Source organism: Heptranchias perlo, chromosome 15 (genome assembly GCF_035084215.1).
Source record: "Heptranchias perlo isolate sHepPer1 chromosome 15, sHepPer1.hap1, whole genome shotgun sequence".
NCBI lineage: Eukaryota > Metazoa > Chordata > Chondrichthyes > Hexanchiformes > Hexanchidae > Heptranchias > Heptranchias perlo.
The window spans coordinates 3,146,352-3,160,301 of NC_090339.1; the positions used below are offsets into that span (position 1 = coordinate 3,146,352).

General features: G+C 47.8%; 1 protein-coding gene across 2 annotated transcripts in view; it reads left to right on the top strand.

Annotated features, from left to right (window-relative positions):
* Positions 1 to 476: 476 nt before the first annotated feature.
* Positions 477 to 13,950, top strand: part of LOC137332839 (interferon-inducible GTPase 5-like) — a 380,546-nt gene continuing 367,072 nt past the window's right edge. Inside the window, exons 1-2 of one of the 2 annotated variants that reach the window (XM_067996776.1) lie at positions 664 to 925; positions 11,716 to 11,878. In XM_067996776.1, the coding sequence (XP_067852877.1) occupies positions 11,859 to 11,878 (20 nt within the window). In that variant the 5' untranslated portion in view covers positions 664 to 925; positions 11,716 to 11,858. Of the gene's footprint in view, positions 926 to 11,715; positions 11,879 to 13,950 lie in introns of both variants that reach the window. The other variant, XM_067996775.1, reaches the window with a different exon arrangement.

The following is a 13,950-nucleotide window of genomic DNA, read 5'->3' on the forward strand; positions in this document are numbered from 1 at the left end:
GGACCAATATTTCCCTTCGCCAGTCTTTTCCTTTTTACAAACCTATAGAAGCTTTTATGTTTCTCGCTAGTTTACTCTCATCTTCTATTTTCCCTTTCTTTTTCAATTTCTTGGTCCTCCTTTGCTGATTTCCAAAATTCTCCCAATCCTCAGGCTTGCTGCTTTTTCTGCCAATTTTATATGCCTGCTCCTTTGATTTAATACTATCTTTTTATGTTTGCTGCTTGTATAACCACGAACCATGAGTCAGTCATATTATTTGTTTCTGGCAGGAAGACAAAGAATCAGCTTCTGTGAATGTTTTGGGTGCAGCAACTGGTAAATGATTCACAGGTTGGAAGGGGAGCGGTTTGTGGCAGGTGAACTTTGCACATCTACGTGGCGAATGAAACTTCTGTTTTTTGGCGAACATCATCAGATTTAATGATTTCCAGACGATATTCAATGTGATTAGAATCCAGGAAAGTGAGAAGCAAATGAGTGAAATTAAACTTTAAACAGAACCGAATCCTTCACTGAAAAGTGGGAATTTTTCAAACCCGTGCATCTGTCGGGAGTCTCGCCCAGCGAGAGCGTGTATCTGAAATTCAGCCTCGCACTCCCCCCGATTTTCCACCCATTCTGTGTCTGAGTGAGAATCTCTTCTGTTCAGATTCATGAGTTCAGGGATGGAAAAGCAGAATCTCCCCGGCAACAAGTGAGCTTCCACTGGGGTAGATTTTAATTGGATAGTGTACATGAACCTGACCACTCCGATGAAAGGCTCTGTTATTAGAACAGTTCAGCACTGTCACCATTTACTCCCAGTGTGGGTGAGACACTGAAGCAGCAGGACCGGTCACTCTGGATCGGTCACTCTGGATTAAGGTGTTGACAGCGGCAGTACTTCACTGATAGACTCTCCTCCTTCAAGGAACCAGTGCAGGTAAGGACCAAGAAATGAAACAACAAACTGAGTGTCGTCAAAATATCGAGGGTGATTCATATTCAACGGGTTTAAACAGAATCGCAGCTCATCTTTAAAGTTTGTTCTGAATGTTCTCCCCTCATTGTCTCAATCTCCTTTTCTCTTCAAATTCTGGATGTGTTCAAAACACAAACTCCTAACAGTAAGAAGTTTTATTCAGGGTTCTACAGGAAGATTGAGTGAAAGTGAAACTGTTACAAGAGAAACAAACTGAAGGAAATGCCTTTGAAAAAATTCCGAGGGCCGTGTCCTTATCGGAATGGGGAGTGGGACTCACAACAGGCAGGAAGTGGAAATTGCTCTCAGTAGAGGTGGTGTTCCAGTCAATACAGAGAGAGGAAACTGAACAACTCATTGCAAACACATCAGAAAATCAACAATATAAAAACAGGAGTAAGCCTGTTTAGCTCCTCGAGCTTGTTTCGCCATTCACTGAGATCACAGATGACCTGTGACCTAACTCCATATACCCGCCTTAGCCCCATATCCCTTAATACCTTTGGTTAACAAAAATCTATCAATCTCAGATTTAAAATTAACAATTGAGCTAGCATCAACTGCCATTTGGGGAAGAGAGTTCCAAACTTCCACCACCCTTTGCCTGTAGAAGTGTTTCCTAACTTCACTCCTGAAAGTCCTGGCTCTAATTTTTAGGCTATGTCCCCGAGTCCGAGACTCCCCAACCAGTGGGAATAGTTTCTCTCTATCTACCTTATCAGTTCCCCTTAATATTGTGAAAACTTCGATCAAATTAGTCCTTAACCTTCTAAATTCCAGGGAATACAACCCTAGTTTGTGTAATCTCGCCTCGTAATTTAACCCTTGGAGTCCAGGTATCATTCCAGTAAATTTACGCTGCACTCCCTCCAAGGCCAATATATCCTTCCTAAGATGCGGTGCCCAGAACGGAACACAGTACTCCAGGTGTGGTCTAACCAGGGTTTTGTATAGCTGCAGCATAACTTCTACCTCTTTGTATTCTAGTCCTCTAGATATAAAGGCCAGCATTCCATCAGCCTTTTTGATTATTTTCTGTACCTGTCCGTGAAATTTTCCTGATCTATGTACATGGACCCCTAAGACTCTTTGGACCTCCACTGTTTTGAGCTTTTCACCATTTAGAAAGTGCTCTGATCTATCCTTCTTAGGTCTAAAGTGGATGACCTCACACTTGGCTACATTAAAATCCATTTGCCACAGTTTTGCCCATTCACTTAATCTATTAATATCTCTCTGTAATTTTATGCTTTCGCCCACACTGGTTACAATGCTGCCTATCTGTGTGTCATCGGCAAACTTGGATATGTGGCTTTCTATCCCATTATCTAATTCATTAATCAATACAGTGAATAGTTGAGGCCCCAACACAGATCCCTGTGGGACACCACTAGTCACATCCTGCCACTTTGAGTACCTGCCCATTATCCCGACTCCCTGTCTCGTGCCGCTCAGTCAATTTCCTAACCAGGTCAATAATTTGCCCTCAATTCAATGAGCTCAGCTTTATCTAACAGTCTCTTATGAGGGATTTTACTGAATGCCTTCTGGAAGTCCATATAAACAACATCCATAGACATTCCCCTGTCCACTACTTTAGTCACATCTTCAAAAAACTCAATTGGACAAATCACCTCTCATGTTTTGTCTCTCCTTCCCTGCCTGGCTGATTATTCCAAGCATTTAATTCCTTTTAAATGAGAAATTACTGTTTGATATTACCACATGAATACTTAACACACTCATAATATTCCTGTGTCTGTTATTTTAACACAGGCATTTATTTTAAATGGGTTTAGACCTCGTGTCAAAAATGGTCACTCACTTTCTTTCATGTAAACACAATCACTGAGTCACTGAATAACACAGACCCTCTGCTGGTTGTGGACTGTAGACTGACTGATGAGTTAAGTACAGGGAGCCCAGGACAAACCTCTGGCCACAGACCTGTCTGTCAAAATGACCACAGCCAATCATTGACCCTGCCCCTCCTCACAGGTCTCACATACAGCTGTCAATCAAAATCACCAACTCCACACTGACCTGATTCTTTGATCTGAGCCAGAAACCTCGGCCCATCTGTTTCAAGACTCTGTGAATCCGTGTCAGAACAATACATTGGCCACGATTTAATCCCTGAAGTCCGGGTGTGTTGGAGGTGGGCGGGGCAAACAAAATCACGGATTTCCAGAGCGGGAAGGAATCCCGGTTCCGAACCGCAGAATAACACGTACGACCCAGACCCATCTGTCTGCGCGCACGCTTCAGGAAGCTGGAAGTGCCGCCAGCAATTAAAGCTGGCGGGCCGATATTTAAAACATCAATCAAGGTAGTTAAAGTCGTTGAAATGGTGACTTATATTTTTACTGATGCAGGGAAACAATTCCAACACTGCCTCAATGTGTTTCTCGTGCTGTGTGAAACACGCCATGGGAAACTAGGGGGGTTGCAGCCGGCAGCCATTTGGCCATTTAAATCCCTGTTTGACAGATGGGGATAAAAGGTGAGTTATTGCAGCAGGGCACTCAGTTCTCTCAGACTAACTTTTGACTGGGGTTTCTTTGTGTTTGGACTGAGAATTCTTTGTTCAGACTCAGAATTGTTCTGTTTACACATATTTACCGACTTTTTGGACCCCCTCAAACTGACAATATCAGATGGGGGGCGATGGCTGCATTCACCAGTATATCCAAGGAGGAGGCACATCACCATCCTCACCAGGCACGGTGTGTAGTTCCATCACTTGCAGCTCCACAACCCAGTGCTGCGCCATAGGCTCCTGCACAAGAGCAGAGAGGGGAACAACAGAGGGTCCAACGTCGCAGGAGGCACTACCCTCGTGAGAGGGTCTACAGACCGAGGCTGAGCTTCCTGGACCTCTCTGAGGAGCAGTGCCTACGGAAGCTGAGAGTGAGTCGCCAGGTGGTTACAGACATCTGCACGTTCCTTCATGCAGAGCTGCTCCCGGCTGGGCCTGGTGGTGTCGCATTGCCCGTGGCAGTTAAAGTGACCACTGCCCTCAACTTTTTCGCCTCCGGATCATTCTAGGGCGCCACCGGGGACATCGCCGGGGTCTCTCAATCGTCTGCCCACAAGTGCATAAGACAGGTCACCGATGGTTTGTTTCGCAGGGCGTCACAATACGTCAACTTCCCCATGGACGACGTCAGCCAGACTGAGAGGGCAGTGGGTTTCCACTCTCTGGCTGGCTTCTCATGGGTACAGGGAGCAATTGATTGTACACACGTAGCAATCCGAGCACCTCCACATGAGGCCCCATGCCCTAATCCAGCATCCATATCTGTTATCAATGTTGAGGAGGAGCAGGATGAAGATGAGGATGAGGAGGAGGATGACGATGAGGAGGAAGAGGAGGAGGAGGAGGATGGGCAACCCAGCGGCAGAGCAGCGGCTCACCTGGCTGCTCGTGAGGCCAGGGAGTCACTAGTATTTGAATGATTCTCATAAGGACATCTGGAAAGTGAAGATAGTCCAGTCCTCAGATCACCTGGAACGAGCAGCACCAACACCAGCCCACCCCCACCCCGCACAAAAGTGTCCTACAGCTACACATACACCCACTGTAAACCCACCCACTGGGTGGCATCAAGTTTCACCGTTCACGATGAACCACATGAAAGGGCGCTATCACAAAAGGGACTCAAGAATGGGGAAGACGTGGCAGTAGTGGTGAGAATGCTAACATTTAATGTGAATTTAACAAAAAACAAATATAAATGAAAAACATCACAGTCTGTCAGATAACCCTTGTGCATACACTTTGTCATCTCAAAACCTTAGCCTTTCTCTTCCTGCTACTTCCACGTGGTGCATTCCCTGCGGCTGTAGCAGAGGTCGTGGCAGGTTGCTCATGTTCATGCCCTGACTGTTGAGATGCTTTGGGCCTATGCCCTCTGGGTTTTGGAGCCCTTGAGGGCCCCTCCAAAGACTGCTCCACCTGCACCTGTGCAGGAGCAGACTCGGCCACCTGGACAGGAGGCAGCTTTGTGGGAAATGGTTGAGAGGGAGGCAACGGGTGAGACGTGGGGAGCACTTTGAGTGGAGTCTGCACTTCCATGTCCCCTTTCGCCGTCATCCCTCTCCTGGGCCAGGGCCACATCACTCCTACCACCCTGCTGGACAACAGTTTGGAGGACATGTGTAGTGCCTTGTAAGGCCGGTACTAGTGTATCTGTTGGCCTGTTTAAGGCAGCAGAATGTCGTTCGCCCTGAGTCCATTCAGCCATTGTCAGGGCCTGAAGGGACTCATTTGTGAGCTGTGCTTGAAGCTCAGTGGAGGCTGCCATTCTCTCCATCGCAGACATTCCACACTTACCTGTGCCACCAGTCCTCTAATGCAGGAGGTGGACTCCTCCATCCACCCTGCTATTGTGGAGACATCTTCCAGTACCTCGTAAATGCTGTCCTTCGATCATTCTCCTTTTAACGGATGGCCTCTGAGGTTTAACATCTGCATCCAGCTGAGCAGAGCCTGGAGAGGAGTGCGCCCACTGACTTGGACTCTCCACAGCTGCCCCTGCCACCAGTGTCTGCTCGTGCTCACTTGTGTGTGGTGACTCACCAGGTGCCAACCCAACGAACTGATCACTAGGACCCAGCAAGGTGTGAGTATCTGGGCTGGTGGATGGCTCTCTAAGATGTGATGGTGCACCCTTCGAGGCCAGGAGCTCCTCTGAGGAATCTCCCACTCCCGTCACTTTGGTGGTTGAAGGGCCTGGAAGAGAACAGAAGGCAATATTAAGAATCATCACAGATGTAATGTTGCGATGAGCATTGTGAGGTGTTCAACATGCCAATCATTGTTAACATCAATTCATGTTGTGCGTGATGAATGTTAAAGTTGTGTCACCAGACGTTTGTGGGTGCCAGTCTCGGCATCCCGGAGGGACAGGCACTCATGGGTGTGGCTGATCTCCAGGGTCTCTTCTGCCTCTGTGAGGACCACTATTTGTTGTAGTTCCTCTCCAGTCCCAGCCCTCTCGCATGCATTCTGAGCCCTCTTCTCCTTCAAGGGGAGAAAGTACAGATGTTTGAGTGAGTGAGGGTGAAGTCAGCAGCCGATGAATGCATTGCTTTGGGTGAGACTGACCGTGAAAGAGATGCATCAGAGGGTGAGTATCAGACAGAGACATCACATTGGATCAGGATTGTGGTGAGTGGGAGTGGTGGGTTCACAAATGGGGAGGTGAGGAAGTGCTCAGGAAGTGAAGGTAAGTTGACAATGAGCCTTAAGTGGGTGTGAGGAGTGATGTGACGGAGTAGGCTTGGCAGGGCAGAGTATGAGGAGGGGAGGGTGATGTGCACCACGGAATGCAGGAGAATCAGTAAGTGTACTCACTTTTGCTGACCTGGTTAGGTCATTGAAACGCTTCCTGCACTGGACCCAAGTGTGGGAGATGTTGCTCCTGCTGGTCACCTCCTCAGCCACCTCGAGTCAGGCCTTCTTGGTGGCAGAGGCAGGGCACTTCTTCCTGTATGCTGGGTAAAATATTTCCCTCCTCCTCCTCACCCCGGCCAGCAGCACCTCAAGTGAGGTGTTACAGAATCTTGGAGCTAGCTTGCTTCTCTGCTGCTCCATTCTGCCCAATTCCTGGTTGGGCAGCTGACAGCAGGTCAGGTGGGTATGCAGTCCGCCCGCTGCGCAGCTTTCAGACGGCAAACCTGGAAGCCGCGTTAAGGGCCATCAATTAAGTTGCGATCATGTGGGGAAAGGGAGGGATTATTTTTTCGGGTTTCCCACGCACGATTGACCCCCTGCCCGCCCCACCTTTCCCCCCCTCCGCCCTGCTTCCAGCCCTCCGGCATTTTAAAATCGTGCTCATTGTACCAGTCATAGCCATTCAAATAATGCTTTAAAAATGCACATTAACTCAACATTCAATCGATATCAGCATAATAATCTCCCTTTTGTTTGACCGAAGCCAAGGCCTTGATTTTCCTCCATGTCAGGGTCACACTGGAATTGCACCAGGATTGCACGTCTGCTCACCAATGTGATCCCGCCATGACCCTGTCCAATTTTCATGTGTGGAGCTTAACTTACTATTCAGGGTGATTTCCCAGTGATATTTACTCCCTCTGCTGGGAGGCTGCCTCTGGGAACGAGAGAAATCCAGTGTTGCTGCAGCAGCTTAAAGAGGCCAGGGCATCCATTGGGCTTGAGCAGCAACTTAGAAAGTTACAATAATGTTTGAGGCTGGTTCTTCGTGGCGCAGAGGCCCTAAATTTCTGACTCCTCACTTGAGGTGTTTTTGGTCGAGATAAGGCAAAGGAGGTAAAACATTTTGAGATTGAGGTAAGGAGTCACATAAAATGCACAGTCCAGTCTCAGTGCAAGAACGTGACCTTGGCCGAAGGTAACCCCTGTTCAGCAACTCCCAGTCAGAAACTCAATGCCGGAAGAAATTTAATGACCTGATGAGGGGAGCCAAGGTAAGAGAGGCAAGCCACGATTAAACTGAACCAAACTTAAAAGCATGAGTCAGATTTTGCTGGAGTGGGGCATCTCGTGACGAGCCCCGTTAGTTAGACTTGTTCATGCACATTTAGGTTTTAAAATGTTTTGCCCATAAAGTTGCTGGAAATGCAAACTGATAACGACACGGTGAGGGATTCAGGGTGTCTGGGACCTTGGTGAACAACGGGACAAACAATGTATCTCCTTAATCAATGAGATTTAAGGATTGAGAAATAATCAGAGGAAGAACTGAGAAGGAGGATGAATTAGAGTGGCTCAGTCAGCTGTGGCTCAGTGGATAGCACTCTTGCCTCTGAGTTAGAAGGTTTTATGTTTAAGTCCCACTCCAGAGACTTGAGCACATAATGCAGGCTGACGCTCCGGTGTCATACTGAGGGAGTGCTGTACTGTCAGGAGTGATGTTAAACCGTGGCCCCATCTGCCCTCTCAGGTGGATGTAACAGATCCCATGGTATAGGTGTATTTGCAGGGCTCTTTTGAGAGACGTCGGCAATGTCCCCGGTGGCACCCTGGAAGGATGTGGAGGAGAAGTTGTTGAGGGCAGTGGTAACTTTGACAGTGACAGGTAAGAAGATGGTCCTCGGGCCAGCCGGGAGAAGCTCGGCATGAAGGAGGCTGCAGATGTCCACGACTACATGTCGAGTGACTCTGAGCCTCCGTTCGCACTACTGCTCAGAGAGGTCCAGGAAGCTGAGCCTCGGTCTGTGGATCCTGTGGCGAGGGTAGTGCCCTCTGCGACGCTTCTCTCTCTGCCGTTGCCCTCCCTCCTGCTGTGCAGGTGGATGTGTCACGGCACTGTGTTGTGGAGCTCCACGTATCAGAGGTGGACGGCGTGGCCGGCGAGGCTGGTGATGCTGTTCGCCCTCCCAGGAGGTCATGACTGCAGCTACAGCGGCCCCCATCCGGAAGATGTACATCTGAGGGGGTCCGCAAGGTAGGTACATGTGTCTGGACACCGGGGTAAGTGTGCAAGTTGGTGAATTTGATTGTTAGGAGGTGGGTGGTGGAGGCCAAACTTTGTCCAAAGTGACAGACTGGCCTCCTGCAATGAGTGAGGGTCTCCCCACCTCCACTTGTCAAATGGACCTTTGCAGCTGCTACAGGCTGATGGCTGCAACATGTCCATTTGAACTGGGAGTGTCTCCCCCAGTACGGGAAACAGTCCCAGTAGTTTGTAAAATCCCAACCCTCCTAAAATATCTCGTTAATCAGGTCTGTAAACGACCTGAAATACCAAAATAAATACCTTAAATGGCACCCCGCCAGCTTTAATTGCCGGCGGGAGTCCCACATGCGGGGGCTGCGCGCGCATGTCAGCGCGTCAGTGGGAAACCCGGAAGTGGGCGGGTTGGAGCCGGGCTCCCGACCCGCCCCGGAAATCCCCGATTTTCGTAGCCCCCCTGCCAGGAATGCACCCGATCGTGGGTGCGAAAATAGAGCCCTTGGTCTCTATTTACCGTATCAAATCCTTGAATCATCTTAAACAGTCAATTAGATCACCCTTTAATCATCTATACTCAAGGGAATTCTTTGCAACTACTCCTCAAAACGTAACCCTTTTAGCCCTGGTATCATTCTGGTGAATCTACACTGCACCTCCTGCAAGGCCAATATATCCTTCCTGAGGTGCAGTGCCCACAACTGAACGCAGTACTCCAAATGGGGTCTAATCTGAGCTTTATATAACTGCAACATAACTCCCACCACTTTGTATTCCAGTCCTCTTGAGATAAAGGCCAACATTCCATTAGCCTTTTTAAATCTGTTTTGTACCTCTCCACTAGCTTTCAGTGATATCTGTACTTCAACCCCTGAACCCCTGGATTTGTGGTTGACGCAAAAGTGGGGTTATCGTTAATACGGAGCAAAAATGCAACAAAATACAAGAAGACATTAATAAACTTGCAAAATGGGTGTGTAACTTACAAATGAATTTCACTATAGATGAGTGTGAGGTGGTGCATTTTGGTAGGAAGAATAAGGAGGCCAGATACTGCTTGGATAATAAGAGTCTAAATGGGGTAGAGGAGCAAAGGGATCTGGGGGTACAGGTACACAAATCACTGAAAGTAGCGATGCAGGTTAATAAGAGCATAAAAAAAGCAAACCAATCACTCGGGTTTATTTCTGGAGGGATAGAATTGAAAAGCAGGGAAGCAATGTGTATAGAACTTTGGTTAGACTACACTTGGAGATCTGTGCACAGTTCAGGACACAGAGGCACTGGAGAAGGTACAAAAAAGATTCATAAGGATGATACCACAACTGAGAGAATATACTGATCAGGAAAGGCTGAACAGTTCTTTTCTCCAATAAAGAGAAGGCTGAGGGGTGACCTGATTGAGGTCTTTAAGATAATGAAAGGATTTAATAGGGTGGATGTAGAGAAAATGTTTCCACTTGTGGGGAGTCCAAAACTAGAAGTCAAAAATATAAGGTAGTCACGAATAAATCCAATAGGGAATTCAGGAGAAACGTCTTTACCCAAAGAGTGGTAAGAATGTGGAACTTGCTACCACAAGGAATAGCATAGATGCATTTAAGAGGAAGTTAGATAAGCACATGAGGGGGAAAGGAATAGAAGGATATGCTGTTAGGGTTAGATGAAGAGCATTGGGAGGAGGCTCGTGTGGTGCATTAACGCCGGCAGAGACCAGTTGGCCCGAATGACCTGTTTCTGTGCTGTACACTTGATGTAACTCCATGTAAATCTCAGCTCCTCCGCAGTTCCTAGCTTCTCGCCATTTAAAAAATAATCCGATCTATCTTTCTTTGGTCCAAAGTGAATAACCTCACGTTTCCCCACGTTGAACTCCATCTGCCATAGTTTTGCCCACTCACCCAGTCTATCATTGCCCAGGCGATTCCTTTCATTGCAACTTTCTGCTCCCATCTACATTATTTACTCTGCTACCCAACTTGGTGTCATCAGCTAACTTGGATATATGGCTCTCTATTCCTTCATCTAAGTCATCTATAAATATAGTGAAAAGCTGAGGCCCCATTACAGATCCCAGGGATACACCATTAGTCACATCTTGCCAATTGGAGTACATACGCATAAAACCTACTCTCCATCTCCTACCTCCTAACCAATTGCATATCCATGTGAATAGGTTGCCTCCAATTCCATGTGCTCTCATTTTTGTTAGCCGTCTCTTATGTAGAACCTTATCAAATGCTCTGTGGAAGTCCATATAAATAACATCCATAGACACTCCCTTATCTACCACCTGCTCCAAATATTCAACTAGGTTCGTTCGGCATGACTTGCTCTTTACAAATCCATGCTGGCTCTCTCCGATCAGTTCATGTTTGTCCAAGTGCTCAGTCACTTTCCCCCTAATAATAGATTCTAGTAACATCAGACGTTAGACTAATCGGCCTATAATTTCCTAGTTTATCTCCCTTATCCTTCTTATATAATGGAGTGATATTGGCAATTATACATTCTAAGTGGATAATGTCTGAATCAAGAGAGTTTTGGAAGATCATGACTGGAGCATCTACAACTTCTTTTGATACCCTGGGGTGGAAACCATCAGGTCCTGGAGATTTGTCTATCTTTAGTCTCATTATTTCCTCCATTACAATTTTTTTACTTATATTAAATCTAGTAAGTTCCTCCCCTTGATTTATTTTTGCTTTTTCTCGTATCTCTGGTACTTTATCCTCTACTGTGACGATTGATACGAAGAAAGTATTTAGCAAGTCAACCATTTCCTGATTTTCAATTACAATATCATCAATGGGCAAATAATGTGAAAATGCAGCAACGTCATGAAAATCACAGGGAGGTTAAACACGAGATGCCATTTTCATGAAGCTGAACGGCGGAGCGGTGCAAATTGGCCAGCAACTTGTGCCGATTCACAATTCACGGTGTATCTCTTCCTCGCTACAATATGCTGGCCGATTTGTGCATTAATAATGGCGTGCATCGTTCAGACGCCGTTATTTATTCAACAATATCTGGCCCCATGTTTTCCATTTCCACCCACCTTGCCCTCCCTGTGTTCGACACCAGGTGCTACTTTCCTGAAATAATGATGAGGAAACATGAGACCTTTCACATCCCATTCCTTCCCTCACAATCTGACTTAGTGAAGATGTGAAAAAGCGCCGTTATGTATTTTCTAGTTTCTTGCACCTGTTCCCACCCTGATTAAGGTTGATTACTCCCACCAGTCTTGTACTTTATCTGATGGAAAATAAAGTGCCGTCACTCACACTCTCTACTTTCCTCTTAAAGGAGAAAACCAAACACAACCAAAGACAAAGAAGTGTCATCGGGGGAGGAGCCACAAGCCTCTGACCTCTCACCCTTTCTGCGGAGGAAGCTCTGGAATCGCTGGGCAGTCACAAAGGACAAACAGCGGGAGACAGAGAAGTAGGATGGGAGGTGCCAGCTCCAGGTTGGTCAGGAAACTCCTCGTATTGTCTTTCTTCAGTTCCTTCTGTTACAGCACAATCTTTCATTACAATATATTGTCAGTGCTTAACTTCACCATTTGTAGTGAGAGTCCACAGGATATTCTGCAGCTCATGCACCTCTGTTAACCTCTCCTCTTCCTCAACCTTTCAGCAGAGGAGGAGCAGCCTCAAGAACCAGGGGCCTCAGTTTGTCTCCACCCAACCCTCACTTCACCAGCCCCATCATTGCATCTGAGCCTCGCAAGCACCAGTTGAGAGACACCCACTCGGTAGGGCTTAGTCAGACTGAGGGGAAACTACATGGTGATGCACAGAGGGCAAATGTTGAGGAGAAACTTGGGGTGGTAGATGAGGGGACAGTCGCTGCTGTCTGGAAGGACAGGAGATGCTTGTCCTCTTCTGTGGTACCTATGAACCAGTTAATCGAACGGAGCTGACACAGCATCAAACCCATGACCAGGCAGTTAAGGTGGTGTCCCAGAATGTGCAGCAAATGGTGGGTCAGTTGGATGAGTTCATCACCTGCATCTGAGGCACCATGATGGATGTGTGTGCAGCCACGCAGACGACCCTGGAGTCGTGCAGCAGAGGTCCCCTGACAGGGGAGGCAAGGACAGGCGTAGCTACCATGGGCAACTTGGGCATCAGGGTGGAGAGGACCAATTCTTAGGGCTCTAAGATCTGATTGGAACCATTCAATCTGCTTTCCCTCTGATCAAACAAATGCACAGCCCAATACCAGGTGTGTGCATGGAACAGGTGTCTCTCAGGACAGTGGAAATATCTAATCATACGATCGTGTAAATCGGGAGCGTAACAATAGGACCCTCTTATGATCTAAACTGGACATCTGGGGCATGATTTTTACTCCGAGCCGGGTACCCCACGTGTATGTAGATATTCACATGGGGAACCCTGAATCGAATTGAGTGCATCGCAATCTGCAATCGCAACTCAATTGAAGGTAAGTATTTGAGCTTCTGGGTTTCCCACACACCATAGGAACATAGGAACAGGAGTCGGCCATTCAGCCCCTCGTGCCTGCTCCGCCATTTTATAAGATCATGGCTGATCTGTGATCTAACTCCATATACCCGCCTTTGGCCCATATCCCTTAATACTTTTGATTGCCAAAAAGCTATCTATCTCACATTTAAATTTAGCAATTGAGCTGGTATCAATTGCCATTTGCGCAAGAGAGTTCCAAACTTCTACCACCCTTTGTGAGTAGAAATGTTTTCTAATCTCACTCCTGAAAGTTCTGGCTCAAATTGCAGCTCCTTTCACCGCCACTAGTCAGACAGATTGATAGGTTGCTGCCTGTTGCCGGTGAAAGGAGCTGCAAATCAGAGAGGAGAGAGAGAGAGATCATCAGGCCCCGAAAAAATGGGAGGGGGGTGGTGGCAGGGGAGGTGGGGGGACGTGTACGACATCGGGACGGGGTCAGACACGTTCGGACATTGGACGGGAGGGGGGTCAGCAAGCATCGGACATCGGGGGGGGTCAGCAAGCATCGGACATCGGGTGGGGAGGGGGTCAGCCAGTATCGGCGGGGGGGGGGGAGGGCTGTCAGATACGATCGGACATCGGGTGGGGGGTGGTGTCAGCAAGCATCGGACATCAGGAGGTCCAGCCAGCATCGGAGATTGGGGGAGGGGTCAGCCATCATCGGAGATCGGGGGAGGGATCAGCCAGCATCGGAGATCGGGGTGGGGGTCAGCCAGCATCGGAGATCAGGGGGGGGGGGGATGGGGGGGGAGAGCGGCGAATTGCGGAGTTCCTGTCAGCCAGGTGAGCTGGTTGGGCCTGGATGAGCAATAAAGGGTCTCACTTCGTGGACCCGGCCCTCCCCATCTGTTTTCACCTGACGTGAATGGGAAGTGATGGGAAACCTGAATAGGTAAAGTTAAATTTGTTTAAAAGTCCAATACACAAAATATTAAGTACCTCAAGTATTTCACTGAGGTACATTGCCCTTTTAAATATCGGCCCGCCGGCTGGAAGTGTGGGCGGGACTTCCTGTTTTCTGCTGTGCACACGGGTACAAACCTGT